Source organism: Hemitrygon akajei, chromosome 23 (genome assembly GCF_048418815.1).
Source record: "Hemitrygon akajei chromosome 23, sHemAka1.3, whole genome shotgun sequence".
NCBI lineage: Eukaryota > Metazoa > Chordata > Chondrichthyes > Myliobatiformes > Dasyatidae > Hemitrygon > Hemitrygon akajei.
The window spans coordinates 15,650,163-15,667,997 of NC_133146.1; the positions used below are offsets into that span (position 1 = coordinate 15,650,163).

A 17,835-nucleotide genomic window follows, 5' to 3' on the forward strand; every position below is an offset into this window, starting at 1 on the left:
ATGGTTTAATCTTGTAAATAATTTTTTATTATGACTGAAGATTATTTTGTGTAAAAACAGGATAGTGAAGGATCAGATGAGGTTCCTGGTGAAGCCTATCAAATATTGGTAAGGCCTGGATAGAGTGGATATGGAGAGGATGTTTCTAATGGTGTCTTATGGTGTGTGGCACGTTTGCACAATTCCTTGTGGCTCTTCACCCCTCTCTCATCAGAAAGGGGAGGCTCTTTGAGCCCGATGATACTTGCTTTCATGTTTCTGTCCAATGGGAGAGGGGAGAAGAGAGAATGTCTGGTTTGGGTGGGGGTCTTTGATTATGCTGGCTGCTTTACTGAGGCAGCAAGAAGTATAGACAGAAGGCATGGAGAAGAAGGCAGGTTCCTGTGAATGTGCTGAGCACATTCCTGTGGTCACAGGCAGAGCAGTTGCCATATCGAGCTGTTAGGCATTCAGACAGAATGCTTTTTATGGTGCATTGATAAAAATTGGTAAGAGTCAGTAAGAACACACCAAATTTCTTTAGCTTCCTGAGGGAGTGGACGTTTATGGAGATTCTTGAACAGACTTCTTGTATGATAATATGGGCTCGGCCTCACAATCTTCTTCATTAAGATCTTTAATTTTATCATTTACCTCCACTGCACTCCTTTTGCACTTTATTTGTAATCACTATGCAAGACAAGCATAATGCATGTTATTGATTAATAAATCAATACCGGTATCCTTATAGCAATCAGATAGAAGCTGTCCGTGATCTTGATGGTATGTGCTTTTGGGCTTTTGTACCTTCTGCTTTACAGAAGGAGGAAGAAGACCTTTCCACCTTGTTGGAAAAGCTTTGAAAAACTGTCTTTGCGCTGATCCTCCTTGCTGCCTCACTGTCCTTCGTAATTCCCGACAGTTATTTGCCATTCCATCTCCTTTCAGTGACTGCTGATTAGTTATTTAACTCCCAGAGATGATCTGGGGATTATTTAATGATCTAATGATTGCAACAGTGCATATTTTGTTGAAACTCTTCTGTTCACAGTTTAACAAAAAGCATTGAACACAAATGGGTTCATAATTTGTTTTGAAATAGTGGCAAAGGAATTGCACGTCAACACATTTGTTACTGATTTCACACACCACAATTTCAGTCTATAAAATGTTCAGGCCCAATTTTATGCCAAGTATGCGTGTCATGTCTGGTTTTATTTGGCTCTGTGTCCTCTACAATCATTTATGTGCAATTTCCGGTATTTGCTTTTTGATTTTTCTTTTGGTTTATGTGAAAGGACATGGCTGCTCTTGGTTTATTTTGATTGCATGCCGTAGAGAGTTTGCAGATTCCACACCTGGGAGAGCAAACCAGGGTGAGGTGCAGCAGCCAGCCCCTAGCCTGTAATTTATTTTGCAGTTGATAACTGTCGTAGGACATTGATGCGCAAAGGCTGCATTGCGTCAAAGTTTCTGTACGTTGGGGTAAGGTGTCATCGGGTCTGTCACCCATTGTAGGCAAACTCATGGATGGATCTGATGTGATCTTACACAGGGCATGGATGCCCCATCGTAGTGTGATGGCTTTCCTATGAAGGGTCTCAACCAAAAACGTGTAGTGCCCTTTGGCCTCCACAGATCAAATCAAGTCAAGTCAAGTCAATTCAACTTTTATTGTCATTTCGACCATAACTGCTGGTACAGTGTATAGTAAAAATGAGACAACGTTTTTCAGGACCATGGTGTTACATGACACAGTACAAAAACTAGACAGAACTACGTAATAAAAAAAAACACAGAAAGCTATACTAGACTACAGACCTACACTGGACTGCATAAAGTGCACAAAAACAGTGCAGGCATTACAATAAATAATAAACAGGACAGTAGGGCAAGGTGTCAGTCCAGGCTTCGGGTATTGAGGAGTCTGATAGCTTGGGGGAAGAAACTGTTACATAGTCTGGCCGTGACAGGCCGAATGCTTCGGAGCCTTTTCCCAGACGGTAGGAGGGAGAAGAGATTGTATGAGGGGTGCATGGGGTCCTTCATAATGCTGTTTCCTTTGCGGATGCAGCGTGTAGTGTAAATGTCCGTGATGGCGGGAAGAGAGACCCCGATGATCTTCTCAGCTGACCTCACTATCCGCTGCAGGGTCTTGCGATCCGAGATGGTGTAATTTCCAAACCAGGCAGTGATGCAGCTGCTCAGGATGCTCTCAATACAACCCCTGTAGAATGTGATGAGGATGGGGGGTGGGAGATGGACTTTCCTCAGCCTTCACAAAAAGTAGAGACGCTGCCTGACCTGTTGGCAATCTCAGACAAAACACTTTTTGTGTGTTGGTCGAGATTGTCAGCATCTGCAGTCTCTCTTGGGTCTCCATAATGGCTTTTTCAGTTTATCTTTCTGGTTACGAGCTCTGAACTAAATTGTTCCCTTTTTCTTCTGGATGGAGGTACTGTATTTTTGGGCTTAATCTGCTCTTGTATAAGAACAGTTTGAAACATTTTTTCTTGGAATGTCCAAATTGCCACGTAGTCTGGCATTTGTTTGGAATTGGTTTATTATTGTCATGTGAACCGAGGTACAGGGAATAGCTTGTCTTGCAATCACATCAGCGTGCTGAGGTAGAATAAGGGGAAACAATAAAAGAATGCAGAGAAAGTGCATTTGTAGGTAGACATGAGGGGTATAGATAGGGTAAATGCAAGCAGACATTTCCTGCTCAGGTTGGGTGAGGCTAGAACTAATAACAAAATACAAAATTTTACTCGGTTTACTAGAAGTACAGAATTTTATTAGTCAAGCCAGGGTAGGATCTGTACAGCGAATGGTAGAGCTTTGGGGACTGTTGTGCACAGAGGGTTTTCTGAGTCACAGGTGGGCAGGATGGCGAAGACGGCATTTGTAACACTGTTTTTCGTTAGTCAGGGCACTGAGTGTAGGAGTTAGGATGTTATGTTGCAGTTGCACAAGGCTTTGGTGAGGCTCCGCCTGGATACTGAGTACAAATTTGGTCCTGTTGCAGGAAGGACATCATTAAAGTGGAAAGAGTGCAAAGATTTGTAAGAATCTTATAAGGACTCAAAGATCTGAGTCGCAGGGAGAGGTTGGGCAGTCTGTGACTTTTATTAGGGGACAGGGTTGAATTTATAGAGGTGTACGAAAACATGAGGAACATGGATAGGATGTACGCATACCCTTTTTCCCTGGGACCCTAGAGGGCATAAGGTCAAAGTGAGAGGGGAGATGTTTGAAAGGGACCTGCGGGGAAACTTCTTTACGCAGAGGTGGTGGGTATACAGAACGAGCTGCCAAGCGAAATGGTTAAGATAAAGATAAAGGTTAGCATAATTTGCCACACGTGGCGCAAAACATCGAAACACAGTTTGCGTGTATGGTCAGTAAGTCCGAGGATGTGCTGTGGGCAGGCCATCAGTGTTGCCATGCTCTGGGCAGCATCACTGCATGCTCGTAACTTACTACCCTTTACACCTTTGAAATGTGAGAAGAAACAAGACCCCAAAGAGGAAACCCACTTGTCTGCTCCACTGTTCATCATGGCTGATTTATTTTCCTGTCTACTCCATACTCCTGCCTTTGATGTCCTCACTCAGCAAGAAACTATCGACTTTGCTTTAAATATACCATTGACTTGGCCTCCACAGCTGCCTGTGGCAATGAATTCTACTGATTTAACACCCTTGTTTTATTATAACTGCTTGAGGTAGAGATGTGTTGCCCCAAATTCCTCCTCCAGTCAAACAAGATGCCAGATCGTCTTGTTGCAGCAGGCAAGAGGGGCCAAATGGCCTCCCCTCACTTCCATGTCTTATGTTCCTGAAGTTAATCTCATGTATTCCTAGCTACAGCCTACAAACGTCACTGAGCAGAAGTTAGTCCGTGGCTGCCTATTCCTAAAGAGGAAATGCGCATGGTCTTGGGGAGAACGTACTAACTTCTTACAGACAGCAGTGGGAACTGAACCCCGATTGCTGGTGCTGTAAGGTATTACATTAGCCGCTCCACTATCATCTTCCATTGCAGTGTACCATACTGGCTACCATGCCAGGGTACGGTAGGTACATTAAAAACCTTGGAATGGCTTTCTTCTCTCTTTACTCCATCCAGGCACTTCATGATTTTATATACTTTCATTAAATCTCTCCTTGGCCTCCCTTGATCCAAAGGAAACATCTCCAGCCTATCCAGTCCTGGCTGACATTTTCCATTCCTGGAAAAGATCCTCTTGAGTGTGCTCTGTACCCTCTGCTGCACACCACCCTTGTGATCAGAACTGCGCACAATGCTTAAGCTGTGGTGTAATTTCTCCTATGTATAGTTCCAGCGTACTAACCATTGACATCTACAGTCTATTGGGTTTTATCCACTTTTAATATTTCAAATTTACTTGTTTTTTTCCCCTTTCTGCTGCTTATTTCAAAAGGAGCATCAGCTGCTGGTTACGGTGAGTAGCATCATGTTGAATGTTCAGTGGTTTCCTTCACGGCTGTGGGTAGAAACCCGTTTGTGTGGATTTTAAAGTACTGATCTGCTTTCAGAGTACATCACTGTAACACTATCTGAGTCCATTGAATGAAGCCACAGGGCCATTTGGTTGACTGAAGAGAGAGAGGATTTTACTGGAGAATAAGTCACTTTTGTGTTTGCAGGAAGATAGACATTTCCTTTAGAAAAAAATAGGTCAGTCTTGTAGACTTCGTATCAAAATAACCTGCACTTTCTTGTCAGGTTATGTGGGTTTAAATAGAGTCAGAGAACTGTACAACACAGAAACAGGCCCTTCGGTCCATCTAGTCTGCTGAATTATTTTTCTGCCTACTTACACCAACCTTCACCCAGCCCACAGCTCTCCATACCCCTCCTATTCATGTACCTATCTAATGTTAAAATTGAGCCTGTAATCACCACTTCTGCTGGCAGCTCATTCAACTCTCACCATCCTCTTGAGTGAAGAAATTCCCCCTCAAGTTCCCCTTAAACACAATCTTTCACCTATAACATTTAACCTTTAAAGCACAATCTCAGAACTGTCCTCAAACCACATTTCCTGTTGCTCCATCAGTGACAGATATGCAAGTTATATACAGGACATGGTGGTGATTAAGTTGGGGTCCAGTTTTAACTTTATAACATGGCAGACCTCTAGAACCAGTTTTGCTGTCTCCTTTTTTTCCAAATCATTGATTTGGCCATAGTGGGGTGTGTCAGGAATGGACAGGAGGAGGAGTAGAGGAAACTGATACAGGACTTTGTGATATGGTGCAACTCAAACTACCTGCGTCTCAATATCACCAAGACCAAGGAGATGGTGGTGGACTTTAGGAGATCTAGGCCTCATATGGAGCCAGTGATCATTAATGGAGAATGTGTGGAGCAGGTTAAGACCTACAACTATCTGGGAGTACAGTTAGACGAGAAGCTAGACTGGACTGCCAACACAGATGCCTTGTGCAGGAAGGCACAGAGTCGACTGTACTTCCTTAGAAGGTTGGCGTCATTCAATGTCTGTAGTGAGATGCTGAAGATGTTCTATAGGTCAGTTGTGGAGAGCACCCTCTTCTTTGTGGTGGCGTGTTGGGGAGGAAGCATTAAGAAGAGGGACGCCTCACGTCTTAATAAGCTGGTAAGGAAGGCGGGCTCTGTCGTGGGCAAAGTACTGGAGAGTTTAACATCGGTAGCTGAGCGAAGGGCGCTGAGTAGGCTACGGTCAATTATAGAAAACTCTGAACATCCTCTACATAGCACCATCCAGAGACAGAGAAGCAGTTTCAGCGACAGGTTACTATCGATGCAATGCTCCTCAGACAGGATGAAGAGGTCAATACTCCCCAATGCCATTAGGCTTTACAATTCATCCGCCAGGACTTAAGAACTTTTTAAAAGCTATTATTAATGCTTTTTGAGATAGTGATTTAGATGCATATCATATTTTTTACTGAGTTAAGTATTGTATGTAATTAGTTTTGCTACAACAAGTGTATGGGACATTGGAAAAAAAAGTTGAATTTCCCCATGGGGATGAATAAAGTATCTATCTATCTATCTATCTATTAAATCATGGGCCATCTGGTCTTAATGCCTCGCTCATCACTGCTGTCCAGAATCAACCCAGTGCTGTCAACGAGTCAAGATTTAACAATCATTTCCTGCCCCAATCTTCATTGTTGGAGGATGTTTAGATGGACATCTTGATTGGTGAGGGCCGGTTGGTCTGAAGGGCCTTTCTCTGTGCTATATTACACTATGACTCTGACAGGCAGAGAGGTTGCTCACCAATAATCTTAGTCTTATATGTGCATATTGGCTGTTGTTTGTACTGAACCTCTAACCTTGTTCCATTGAAGTTCATGAAACCATTTATGCTGTGCTGGCCATATAGGGCAGCACACCGTATAGAATAGGTAACCACGGACTAACTTCTGCTCAGTGATGTTGGTAGCCTATAGCAAGGAATGCATGAGATTAACTTCTGGAGCGTAAATCATAGAAGTAAGGGAAGACTCTTCAGCCCCTCTTGTCTACTGCAACAGGGTGATCTCTACCTCAGTCAGTTATATCAAAACAAGGGTGGTGAATGTGGTGTAATTCATTGCCACAGACAGCTATGGAGGCCAAGCCAATGGGTATATTTAAAGTGTGATTGACAGGTTCTTGCTTAGTAAGGGCATCAAAGGTTATGGGGAGGAGGTTGGAGAATGAAGTCGGAGAATAAATCAGTCACGATAGAATAGTGGAGTAGATTCAATGGGCTGACTGGCCGAATGTCTTACGGTCAATCACTATTCATCCAGAGCCAGGAACATGTGTTTACTTTATACTTCATCCTAACTGCTTTACAATGAATTTCTTTTCAATGAGGTATTGTTCGTATGAAACTAATCCACTGACATTTTAAACATTTGAAAGCTCATTAAAGGATTACAGGATGGCTTAAAATATATTTACATGGGTAATTTGAACAAATCCTACTCGCACTGCTACAGATTCCAAGCCTAACTATTGGGTGCCTAGGTCAGGCTAATACCAAATGAAGTATGTCGTGAATCACTGGTCTAATCTTGCTGCATCAATGACTGAGTGGCTTAATTTTCCGGCATTGAAGTGTTGCCAAGTCTGAGGATGGTTCAAAATGCAGGAATCCTCCTGCCCAAAATGAATTCAAATGAAAGTTAGGTTAATTTTGTATGCATACCCATGCCAGTGTACAGTGCCTATAAAAAGTATTCACCACCCCTTAGCAGATTTTATGTTTTGTGTTACAGCATTGAATCAGAGTGGATTTAATTTAGCTTTTTTGACACTGATCAACAAAAAAGACGCTTTTGTGTCAAAGTGAAAACAGGTCTCTACAAAGTGACCTAAATTAATTACAAATATACAGTGGCATGCAAAAGTTTGGGCACCCCTGGTCAAAATTTCTGTTACTGTGAATGGTTAAGTGAGTAGAAGATGAAGTGATCTCCAAAAGTCATGAAGTTAAAGATGAAACATTCTTTTCAACATTTTAAGCAAGATTAATGTATTATTTTTGTTTTGTACAATTTTAGAGTGGAAAAAAAGGAAAGGAGCACCATGCAAAAGTTTGAGCACCCCAAGAGATTTGAGCTCCTAGATAACTTTTACCAAGGTCTCAGACCTTAATTAGCTTGTTAGGGCTATGGCTTGTTCACAGTCATTGTTAGGAAAGGCCAGCTGATGCAAATTTCAAAGCTTTATAAATACCCTGGCTCCTCAAACCTTGTCCCAACAATCACCATCCATGGGCTCCTCTAAGCAGCTGCCTAGCACTCTGAAAATTAAAATAAATGATGCCCACAAAGCAGGAGAAAGCTATAAGAAGATAGCAAAGTGTTTTCAGGTAGCCGTTTCCTCAGTTTGTAATGTAATTAAGAAATGGCAGTTAACAGGAACGGTGGAGGTCAAGTTGAGGTCTGGAAGACCAAGAAAACTTTCCGAGAGAACTGTTCATAGGATTGCTAGAAAGGCAAATCAGAACCCCCGTTTGACTGCAAAAGAACTTCATGAAGATTTAGCAGACTCTGGACTGGTGGTGCACTGTTCTACTGTGCAGTGAAACCTGCACAAATATGACCTTTATGGAAGTGTCATCAGAAGAAAGCCTTTCCTGTGTCCTCACCACAAAATTCAGCGTCAGAAGTTTGCAAAGGAACATCTAAACAAGTCTGATGCATTTTGGAAACAAATCCTGTGGACCGATGAAGTTAAAATAGAACTTTCTGGCCGCAATGAGCAAAGGTATGTTTGGAGAAAAAAGGGTGCAGAATTTCATGAAAAGAACACCTCTCCAACTGTTAAGCACGGGGCTGAATCGATCATGCTTTGGGCTTGTGTTGCAGCCAGTGGCACGGGGAACATTTCACTGGTAGAGAGATGAATGAATTAAATTAAATACTAGCAAATTCTGGAAACAAATATCACACTGTCTGTAAAAAAGCTGAAGATGAAAAGAGGATGGTTTCTACAACAGGATAATGATCCTAAACACATCACAAAATCCACAATGGACTACCTCAAGAGGCACAAGCTGAAGGTTTTGCCATGGTCCTCACAGTCCCTTGACCTAAACATCATAGAAAATCTGTGGGTATACCTCAAAAGAGCAGTGCATGCAAGACAGCCCAAGAATCTCACAGAACTTTGCACGGAAGAATGGGTAAAAATCCCCCAAACAAGAATTGAACGACACTTAGCTGACTACAGAAAGTGTTTACAAGCTGTGATAACTGCCAAAGGGGGTGTTACTAAGTACCGACCATGCAGGATGCCCAAACATTTGCTTTGGGCCCTTTTCCTTTTTTGTTATTTTGAAACTAAAAGATAAAAAAATAAAAAAGTGATTTTGCTTATAATATTAAAGAAATGTGTCATCTTTAACTTTATGCCTTTTGGAAATCAGGTCATCTTTTACTCACTTAGCTATTCACAGTAACAGAAATTTTGACCGGGGTGCCCAAACTTTCGCATGCCACTAAATCACAAAATAATTGATTGCATAAGTGTTCATCCCCTTCAAGTCAGTATTTAGTAGATACACCTTTGGCAGCAATTACAGCCTTGAGTCCGTCTGGATAGGTCTCTTGTCAGCTTTGCATATCTAGACACTGCAATTTTTCCCCATTCTTTACAAAACTGCTCAAGATATGTCATATAGCATGGAGATCGTGAGTGAACAGCCCTTTTCAAGTCCAACCACAAATTCTCAGTTGGTTTGAGGTCTGGACACCGACTTGGCTACGCCAGAGCATGAACTTTGTTGTTTTTAAGCCATTCCTGTGTAGCTTTGACTTATGCTTGGGGTTATTGTCTTGCTGGAAAACAAATCTTCTGCCAAGTTACAGTTCTCTTGCAGACTGCATCAGGTTTTCCTGCAGGATTTCCCTGTATTTTGCTGCATTCACTTTACCCCCTACCTTCACAAGCCTTTTGGGGCCCTGCTGCAAAGAACCATCCCACACCATTATGCGGGCTCCACCATGCTTCATGGTAGGCATGGTGTGTTTTTGATAATGTGCGGTTTTGGGCTTATACCAAACACAGCGTTCAGTCTGATGGCCAAAAAGCTCAATTTTGATTTCATCGGACCATAGAACCTTCTTCCAGCTGACTTCAGAGTCTCCCTCCTGCCTTCTGGTAAACTCTATCCAAGATTTCATGTGAGTTTTTTTCAACAGTGACCTTCTCTTTGCCACTCTCCCTTAAAGCTGCAGCTGCTGAAGCACCCAGGCAACAGTTATTGTATGCACAGTCTCTCCCATCTCACCCACTGAAGCTTGTAACTCCTCCAAAGTTGTCACAGGTCTTTTCGTGGCCTCCCTCACTAGTCCCCTTCTTGCACGGTCACACAGTTTTTGAGGGCAGCCTGCTGTAGGCAGATTAATGGCTGTGCCATATTCTTTCCATTTGTTGATGATTGACATAACTGTACTCCAAGGGATATTCAGTGACATGGAAATTTTCTTCTATCCACCTTCGGACTTGTACTTTTCAATAACCTTTTCGTGAGCTACTTGGATTGTCTTCATGATGTAGTTTTTGCCAGGATACTGACTCACCGGCAGTTGGACCTTCCAGAAACAAGTGTATTTTTACTACAATCAATCGAAACACCTTGACTGCACATAGGCCTCCAAAAACAGATCTCCATTTTAACAAATTATGTAACTTCTAAAACCAATTGTCTGCACCAGTGATGATTTGGTGTATCATATTAAGGAGGGGGGGGGGAATTCTTATGCAATCAATTATTTGTGTTTTATATTTGTAATTCATTTAGATTACATTGTAGAGATCTGTTTTTATCTTGACACGAAAGTCCTTCTCTGTTGATCTGTGTCAAAAAAAGCCAAATTAAATCCACTGTTGATTCAATGTTATAAAACATGAAAACTTCCATGGGGTGGTGAATATTTTTTATAGACATTGTATGTGTGCACACAAGTCACGGTATCTGCATTTCTGCTTCTCTGTGTCTGTGTTTTCTCCTTGTTGCTCAGTTTGTGTGCTCTCCTCTGTCTCTGTACACGTGTGTATCCAAATGTTCAAACGTTTTAAAGTTCCAAATTTTACATTTAATGTCAGAGAGATGTATACAATATGCATCCTGAAATGCTTTTACTTTGTTGCGACCATCCACAAAAGCAGAGGAGTACCTCCAAAGAATGAATGACAGAATAAATGTTAGAACCCCAAAGTCCTCTCTTCCCCAGCTCCCCTCCCTCCCGCGCATAAGCGGCAGCAAGCAAGAATCCGCCTCCTCCAACAGCAAAAGAAAGTGCATCGGCACCCGCCACCGAGCACTCAAGCGTGCAGCAAAGCAACAGCAAAGACACTGACTTGCAGTACCCCAAAGACTACTCGTTCACCCGGTATTTGACATACCACAGGCTCTCTCTCTCCCTCATAAGGGAGAAAGAGGTGTCTCGGTTTCACAGCGAGAGGGGAAGCATAACAAACAACTTGCTGGTTTACGATTTTAAAAGTCCATTGCGTTGCTTTTTCTGAGCTCTATGCCCAAAGATCTCAGGTCTCTGGGCACACAGCCATAGATCTTCTGACTCCCACGGCACACCGATCTCCTGGGACCCTGACCTTCGATCCCCCTGGCTCCAGAGCCACGAAATCTTGGACCTCTGAAGGCAAGCAAAGCTCTTAGGCTGCACTCTTGGCGTGTCTAACAATGGCCAGTTGTGAAACCCCGAGAGCGGGTCCCATTCCCGCAAAGAACTGAAGTCAGCGTGTAACTCCAGGTCAGGGTCTTCAAAACAACCCTGAAAGGGAAAAACGTTTGTGTGTCTATGCCGTTTTCTTTCTAACAGAAGATTAGCTTAATTGGTTACATGTACATTGAAACATACAGTGAATGTGACATTTCCGGGCAGCCTGCAAGTGTCGCCATCCTTATAACACCAGCGTTGCATGCCCACAATTCATTAACCCTTTTTGGAATGTGGGAGGAAACCGGAGCATCTGGAGGAAACCCATGGGATCACTAGGGAAGATACAAACTCCTTAAAGATAGCAGTGGGAATTGAACCCACTGTAAAGTGATGTGCTAACCGTTACGCTACTGCGCCAGGTGCCCCTGGAAATGTGGCTATTGTACCTTGCCGTCGCCCTAACTGGGCAAGAGGTGGTTCCTTCAGTGAGTCGCTTTCCATTCTGCCAACCTTGGTCTCCTATTCACAGGCAGGATGGCAGCATAGTGATTAGCATAACAGCACCAGATTGAAAAATCGGGATTCAGATCTCGCGGGTGTCTGTAAGGAATTCATATGTTTTCCTCATGAAGTTATGGGTTTCCTCCAAGTGGGTACTTCATTTTCCTCCCATATTCCAAAGACGTTTGGTTAGTGTTAGTAAGTTGTGGGAAGGCTTTATTGGTGCCCAAACCATGGTGATGCTTGTAGGCTGCCCAGCACAATCCTTGCTGATTCGATTTGGCCCAAATGACACATTTCACTACACTCATTCTACTTCTGGTGTTCCCACAACCGATGGTCTCACTTTAAGGACTCTTTATCTGTTATTTCATGCTCGTTATTTATTGCTATTTATTTATATTCACACTTGCAATTTGTTCTCCATTGATCCTCTTTACAGTTACTGTTCCATAGATTTGCTAAGCATGCCCACAGAAAAAGAATCTCAAAGTTGTGTGCGGTGGCATGTATGTACTCTGATAGATCTTACTTTGAACTTTTGAAGTACATGTGACAAATAAAGCTAATTGTCTCTTCCTCACTTCAATCAGGATGTCTAGTTGAGATAGCCATTTTAGTTGCCTTGGGCAAGATGGGCTTTTGAGTCTTCTATGCTTTATGTTTCCAAGCCTACTGAATATTGCCACAATTTTCCTTTTAAATTGCTACACTACTTTCTCTTTTCCCTTTATCCTCATGCTGATGGTCATTACTAGGCAGAAAACCAGGGGGTCTGTCCCTTCTCACTACACTCAGCTTGAATATATTTGATGCTGGTAGTGAACATAAATATTTAAGGACATCATTTTCGCCTAGAATTCTCCTCGTTAACAATAAACGTATGTTCAGCATTTGTGTAGTCGAAAGGTGGCTATTATCCACTTCCTGAACCTTCAGTAATTCCTCCCCAACCAAAGCACATGCCTATGTTAATGATGGAGATCCAGGTGTTGTAGATTCACATTGATGGATTATCTTTGACAGAAATTCCATTTTACACTATCCCAAGAAAAAATGTTGGTGTCTCCCAGCTGGAAACAGGCCCTTTGACCCAACCAAGTTGCCCACCCAACCATAGCCCAACCAAGTTGCCCAGCTAAGCTAGTCCCATTTGCCTTCGTTTAGCCCCTATCCCACTAAATCCTTCTATCCATATACCTATGTCTAAATGTATTTTAAAAGTTGTAATTGTACTGGCCTGTACTGCTTCCTCTGGAACCTCTGTCCACTTACCTCTTTGTGGATAAACTTGACCCTTGGGTCTCTTTTAATTCTCTCCCCTTTCAACTTAAACCAACTGTATGTTCTCTGCTTTTAGACTCCCCTACCCTGGGAAGAAGACTCTACCCATTCACTTTATCTATGCCGTTCATGACTTTATGAACCTCTGTGAGATCACCCATCAACCTCCTTCATTCAAGGCAAAATAGTTGTTGCCCAATATTTAACTCGCCCTCCAGTCCCACCACCCTCCCGAGCTTCATCATCATCCTTAAAAAACAATGGTGACCAAAACTCCATTTACTACTCTAGGTGCAGTCTGACCAACATCTTGTACAGCTGTACATAACATGACATCTATCCCTAGGTCTGTTCTACAGCACACCCCAGGACATTACAGTCACTGTATATGTCCTGCCCTGATTTAATTGCACAAAATGCATCACTTGGCATGTTTAAGTTATCTACCATTCCTTTCCCACATCCCCAGTTGATCTAGATCCTGTTATAGTCTTAGACAGCCATCTTCACTGTCTACTACACCAACAATTTTGCTGTCGTCAGCAAACTTACCAATCATGCTATTTACGTTTTCATCCAATTAGTTAATATACATGAAAAACAACTGAGGTCCCAACACTGCTCTCTGCGACGCAGCAGTGTTCCAATTTGAAAAGTAACTCTCCACCACCACCCTCTGCCTCTTTCCACCAAGCCCATTCTGTATCCACAGAATGCTGCAGGAGCTCCACAAGTCGGACAGCATCTACAGAGGAGAATAAGCAGTCAGTGTTTTGGCTAAGACCCTTCATCAGGATTAGAGTCCAGTCTCAGCCTGAAACTCAGCTGTTTACTCCATAGATGGTGCCGGATTCGCTGAATTCCTCCAGCATTTTATGTGTGTTGCTCGATTCCATGCATCTGCAGAATCTGTGTTCATATTTCTATATCCAGTCCCATGGCCTGAAAGTGTTGGGCAAACAAGGATACTGTAAATTTTGAAGTACATGTGACAAGGACCCTTAGGGATCCATCATAGAAACCATCTTATCTGGATGCATCAAGCTTGATATGACAGCTGCTCTGTCCGTGACTACAAGAAAACTGCAAAGGGTTTTCAACACAGCTCAGCACATCACAGAAACTAGCCTCCCCTCCATTGAGTCTGTCTGCATGTCTTGCTGCCTTGTGAACCACCCAGTGTAATGAAGAATCCCTCCCACCCTGGATATTCTCTGTGTTCTGGTACATGTGACAGTATTAAACCAATTACCTGCCTTATCCAATAAGTTATTGGATGACCCTCAGTAGATCTGGTTTAACTTTGGTGCTCAAGGCACCCTAACAAGATCTCTGAGAGTACAGTACGTTTCTTTTGGCCTTGTGACATTGCTGAGTTAATTTTAATTTTTTCCAAAGAAGCCTCCAGAGAACGAGAAGCATTTCATTTTACCTTGTTAGCTCTTATTTGGACAGGGAGATGGGGGTTCTTAGTGCATCTCAAGCCACAAAAAATGTGTGTTGTTCCTTCCACTGCAGTGGTTAGTCGAAACAATTCTGGTGCTAGTCTCTCTGTCAGGCGTGTGCAAACACTTAACCAGGCTGCTTGTCTGAAATGCTGTGTGACTCGCTTTGTGGTTAACAGTCTTTAGAAACTTTTAAAAAGCTTGGACTATGTCTAGCAATTTTCACAGAGTCCAAAAAAATAAAACCCTTTGGATTTTAAGCTTTGAATAGTTTGTTTTTGTAATGAATTGTTCCAATATTAAGTAATGATGCACACAGGGATCAGTGCTGGGACCCTTGCTGTTGGTCATATACATAACAACATATATATAATAACACAGATGTGAATGTAGGAGGAATGGTTATTAAATTTGCAAATGAGACAAAATTTGGTGGCATTGTTGATGAGGAGGGTTCCCTTTAAAGAAATGATAATAATAGCTTTATTTGTCATATATACATTGAGGCATGTGCCATTTGCATTAATGACCATCAATGATCGCTCAAGTGCCACTATGCTTCAGGCACCAACGTAGCATGCCCACAAAGTTTTTTACGGCAAGACTCTTTAATAATGTAAATGAGCTGAGGTATCTCGGGGTACAAGTTCATAGCTCTCTAAAAGTGGCTATGTTAATAGGCTATGTCTGAAAGTTAATAGGGTGGTTAAGAAGGCATATGGCATGAATCTCTTTATTAGTTGCGGCATTGAGTTCTAAAATCAGGAAGTTGTGTTGCAGCTTTATAAAACTCTAGTTAGGTCAAATCTGGAGTATTGCATACAGTTCCGCTCTCCCCGTTGTAGGAAGGATGTTGACATTTTGGACGGGGTGCAGTAGAAATTCTGGGATGCTACCTGGATTAGAGGGTATGACCAATATTGAGAGTTTACACAAGCTCTCAGGAGCGGTGGAGGCTGAGGGCAGATCTGGTAGAGATTTATAAGATTATGATAGGCATTGATAGAGTAGATAAGCAGTATCTTTTTCCCAAGGTTGAAATGTCTAATATCAGAGGACATGTATTTAAGGTGAGGGGGGTAATTTCAAAGGAGATGTGAGGGGCAATTGTTTTTTACATGGTAGTGGATGTCTGGAAAGCTGGTAGAGGCAGATGCATTATGTACTTTTAAGAGATGTTTAGGTGGACACATGAATGCATGGTGTTTTTTCTCTCTTTCTCTGCGCAGTTTGGTTTCTTTTTTTTAAATTGAGTTATTCAAGTTTCTTGCTTTGTAGGTGCCTATCAGCAGACATATGTCAAGGTGCATAATTTATTCTTTCATAAGAAATGTGCTTTGAATATTTGAATCTTTGAATATGAGGAAAATGGAAGGATATGGATTTCGAGTAGGCAGAGGGAATAGTTAGGTTGTCTATTTGATTACTGATTTAGTGGATTGCCACAACATTGTAGGCTGAAGAGCTTGTTTCTGTGCTGTACTGTTCTATGTTCTAACTTACTATTCCTAACCCATACATCTTTGGAATGTGGGAGGAAACCCATGTAGTCATTGGGAGTGTATACAAACTTCTTACCAAGAGTAGCAGGAATTGAACCTAGGTCACTAATGCTGTAAAGCATAATGCTAACCACCATTTCTGATGACACAAAAAATGACATTGATTAGATGGTAAGCTGGACAGGACAACAGTAAACAGAATTTAACCCTAATAAGCTTGAGGAGATGTGTTTTTGGAGATCTACTAAGGGTTAGACATGGTAAAGCCGTAGGGAATAGGAACTAGGGGCCCCTGGTGTACAAGTGCAAAGATCACAGAAAATGTCAGGACAGGTGTAAAGGTAGTGAAGGAGGCATAGAGTATACTAGGTCCTGGATCAACGGTGTATGATAATCTTTGGAATATTGTGTACAATTCTGACAGCCATACTTTAGAAAGGATGAAGGATCTTGGCCCATAGTATCCACTGTTTATTCCTCTCCATAGATGCTACTTGATCTGCTGAGTTACTCTGGCACTTTGTGTGTGTATGTTGCTCTGGTTTTCCGGCATATGCAGAATCTCTTGTGTTTATAATTTGGTGCTCTCTTGTTCTTCAGGGGAGAAAATCTGTTACACTTCTCCGGTGCGGGTTACATTTGTCTCCACACTCGCCACTGTGGTTGGATCGTAATTGCTTCCTCTGGGACGACAATTAGCAATGCCCATATCCTAGGAAGGGGAGAAAAAGAACATTTGAGTAGATTGGAGAGTAGTTTAGAGGCTTACAGTGGGAGTTTGCTGTTGTTGCAGGTGATGTCTGTCTTTCCCATTGGAAACCAGGGGGAAAAAACATTAAGTTCCCTGATGCTAACCAGCATTGCTCCTCAGGTCAGTCCTAAGAAAGATCAATTCAGGAATGTAGCAGATTACTGTATTGTGAACACTAGAATTTCCGATTCAGATTCATTTATTTATCACATGTACATTGGAGCATACGATGAAATGTATTGTTTATGCTAACAACCAAATGAAAATTTACAAAGATGTTACAGGGTCTTGAGAACCTCAGTTATAGGGAAAGTCTGAATAGGTTAGGACTTTATTCCCTAGAACTCAGGAGAATGGTGGGAGATTTGATAGAGAGATACAAAATTGAGGGGTATGGATGGGTAAATGTAAATAGGCTTTTTCTACTGGGGTTTGGTGAGACTAGAACTAGAGGTTATGGGTTTGGGTGAAAGGTGAAATATTTAAGGGGAACATGAGGAGGAATTTCTTCACCCTGAGGGTGGTGAGAATGTAGAATGAGCTGCTGGCAGAAGTGGTGGATTCGGGTCCTATTTCAATATTTAAGAGAAGTTTAGGTAAGTACATGGATGGGAGGGCAATGGTCTAGGTGTAGGTTAAAGAGTTTGGGCGGAGTAATAGTTCAGCATGGATTGGATGGGCCGAGGGTCCTTCTTCCGTGCTGTAGTGCTCCATAACCAACGCAACCTAAGGATGTGCTTGCGGCACCCTGCTACCCTGTTGTTGTCACCTTTCCAGCACCAACCTAGAATGCCCAGCGAATTCAGCTGTACACCTGTTGACCCGTATGTGGGAGGAAACCATAGCACCTGTGTGGAGCCCTTGTGGCCGCAGGGAAAACAGGCAAATTCCACAAAGACAGTGCAAGAGGTAGAATTGTACCTTGGTCTTCAGCAGTGCTATTAGGGGCATCAATTTGCCTTCCTATTCTGACAGTCTCAGACATGAAGTACTAACTCTGTTTTACTCTCCACAGAAGCTGGCTGACCTGTTGTGTGTTTCCAGCATTATCTGCTTTATCTCAGATTTCCATTTACTTTACCTCCACTCCTCATGGGTGGAGGCTGCTTTTGATTTACAGCTAACAAAGTTTGTCTTTTACACTAGTTTACAGTCTATTCTTTGGCTGTTAT

The 17,835-nt window shown here is 42.3% G+C and overlaps 1 protein-coding gene across 2 annotated transcripts in view; it reads left to right on the forward strand.

Moving 5' to 3' along the window:
* zfyve27 (zinc finger, FYVE domain containing 27) overlaps positions 1–17,835 on the forward strand; it is a 208,579-nt gene that overhangs the window by 87,242 nt on the left and 103,502 nt on the right. Inside the window, exon 8 of one of the 2 annotated variants that reach the window (XM_073027028.1) lies at positions 4,427–4,447. The exons of the other annotated variant lie outside the window; for it this stretch is intronic. Coding sequence (XP_072883129.1) covers positions 4,427–4,447 — 21 coding nt within the window. The remainder of the gene's footprint in view (positions 1–4,426; positions 4,448–17,835) is intronic. 2 annotated transcript variants of the gene reach the window in all.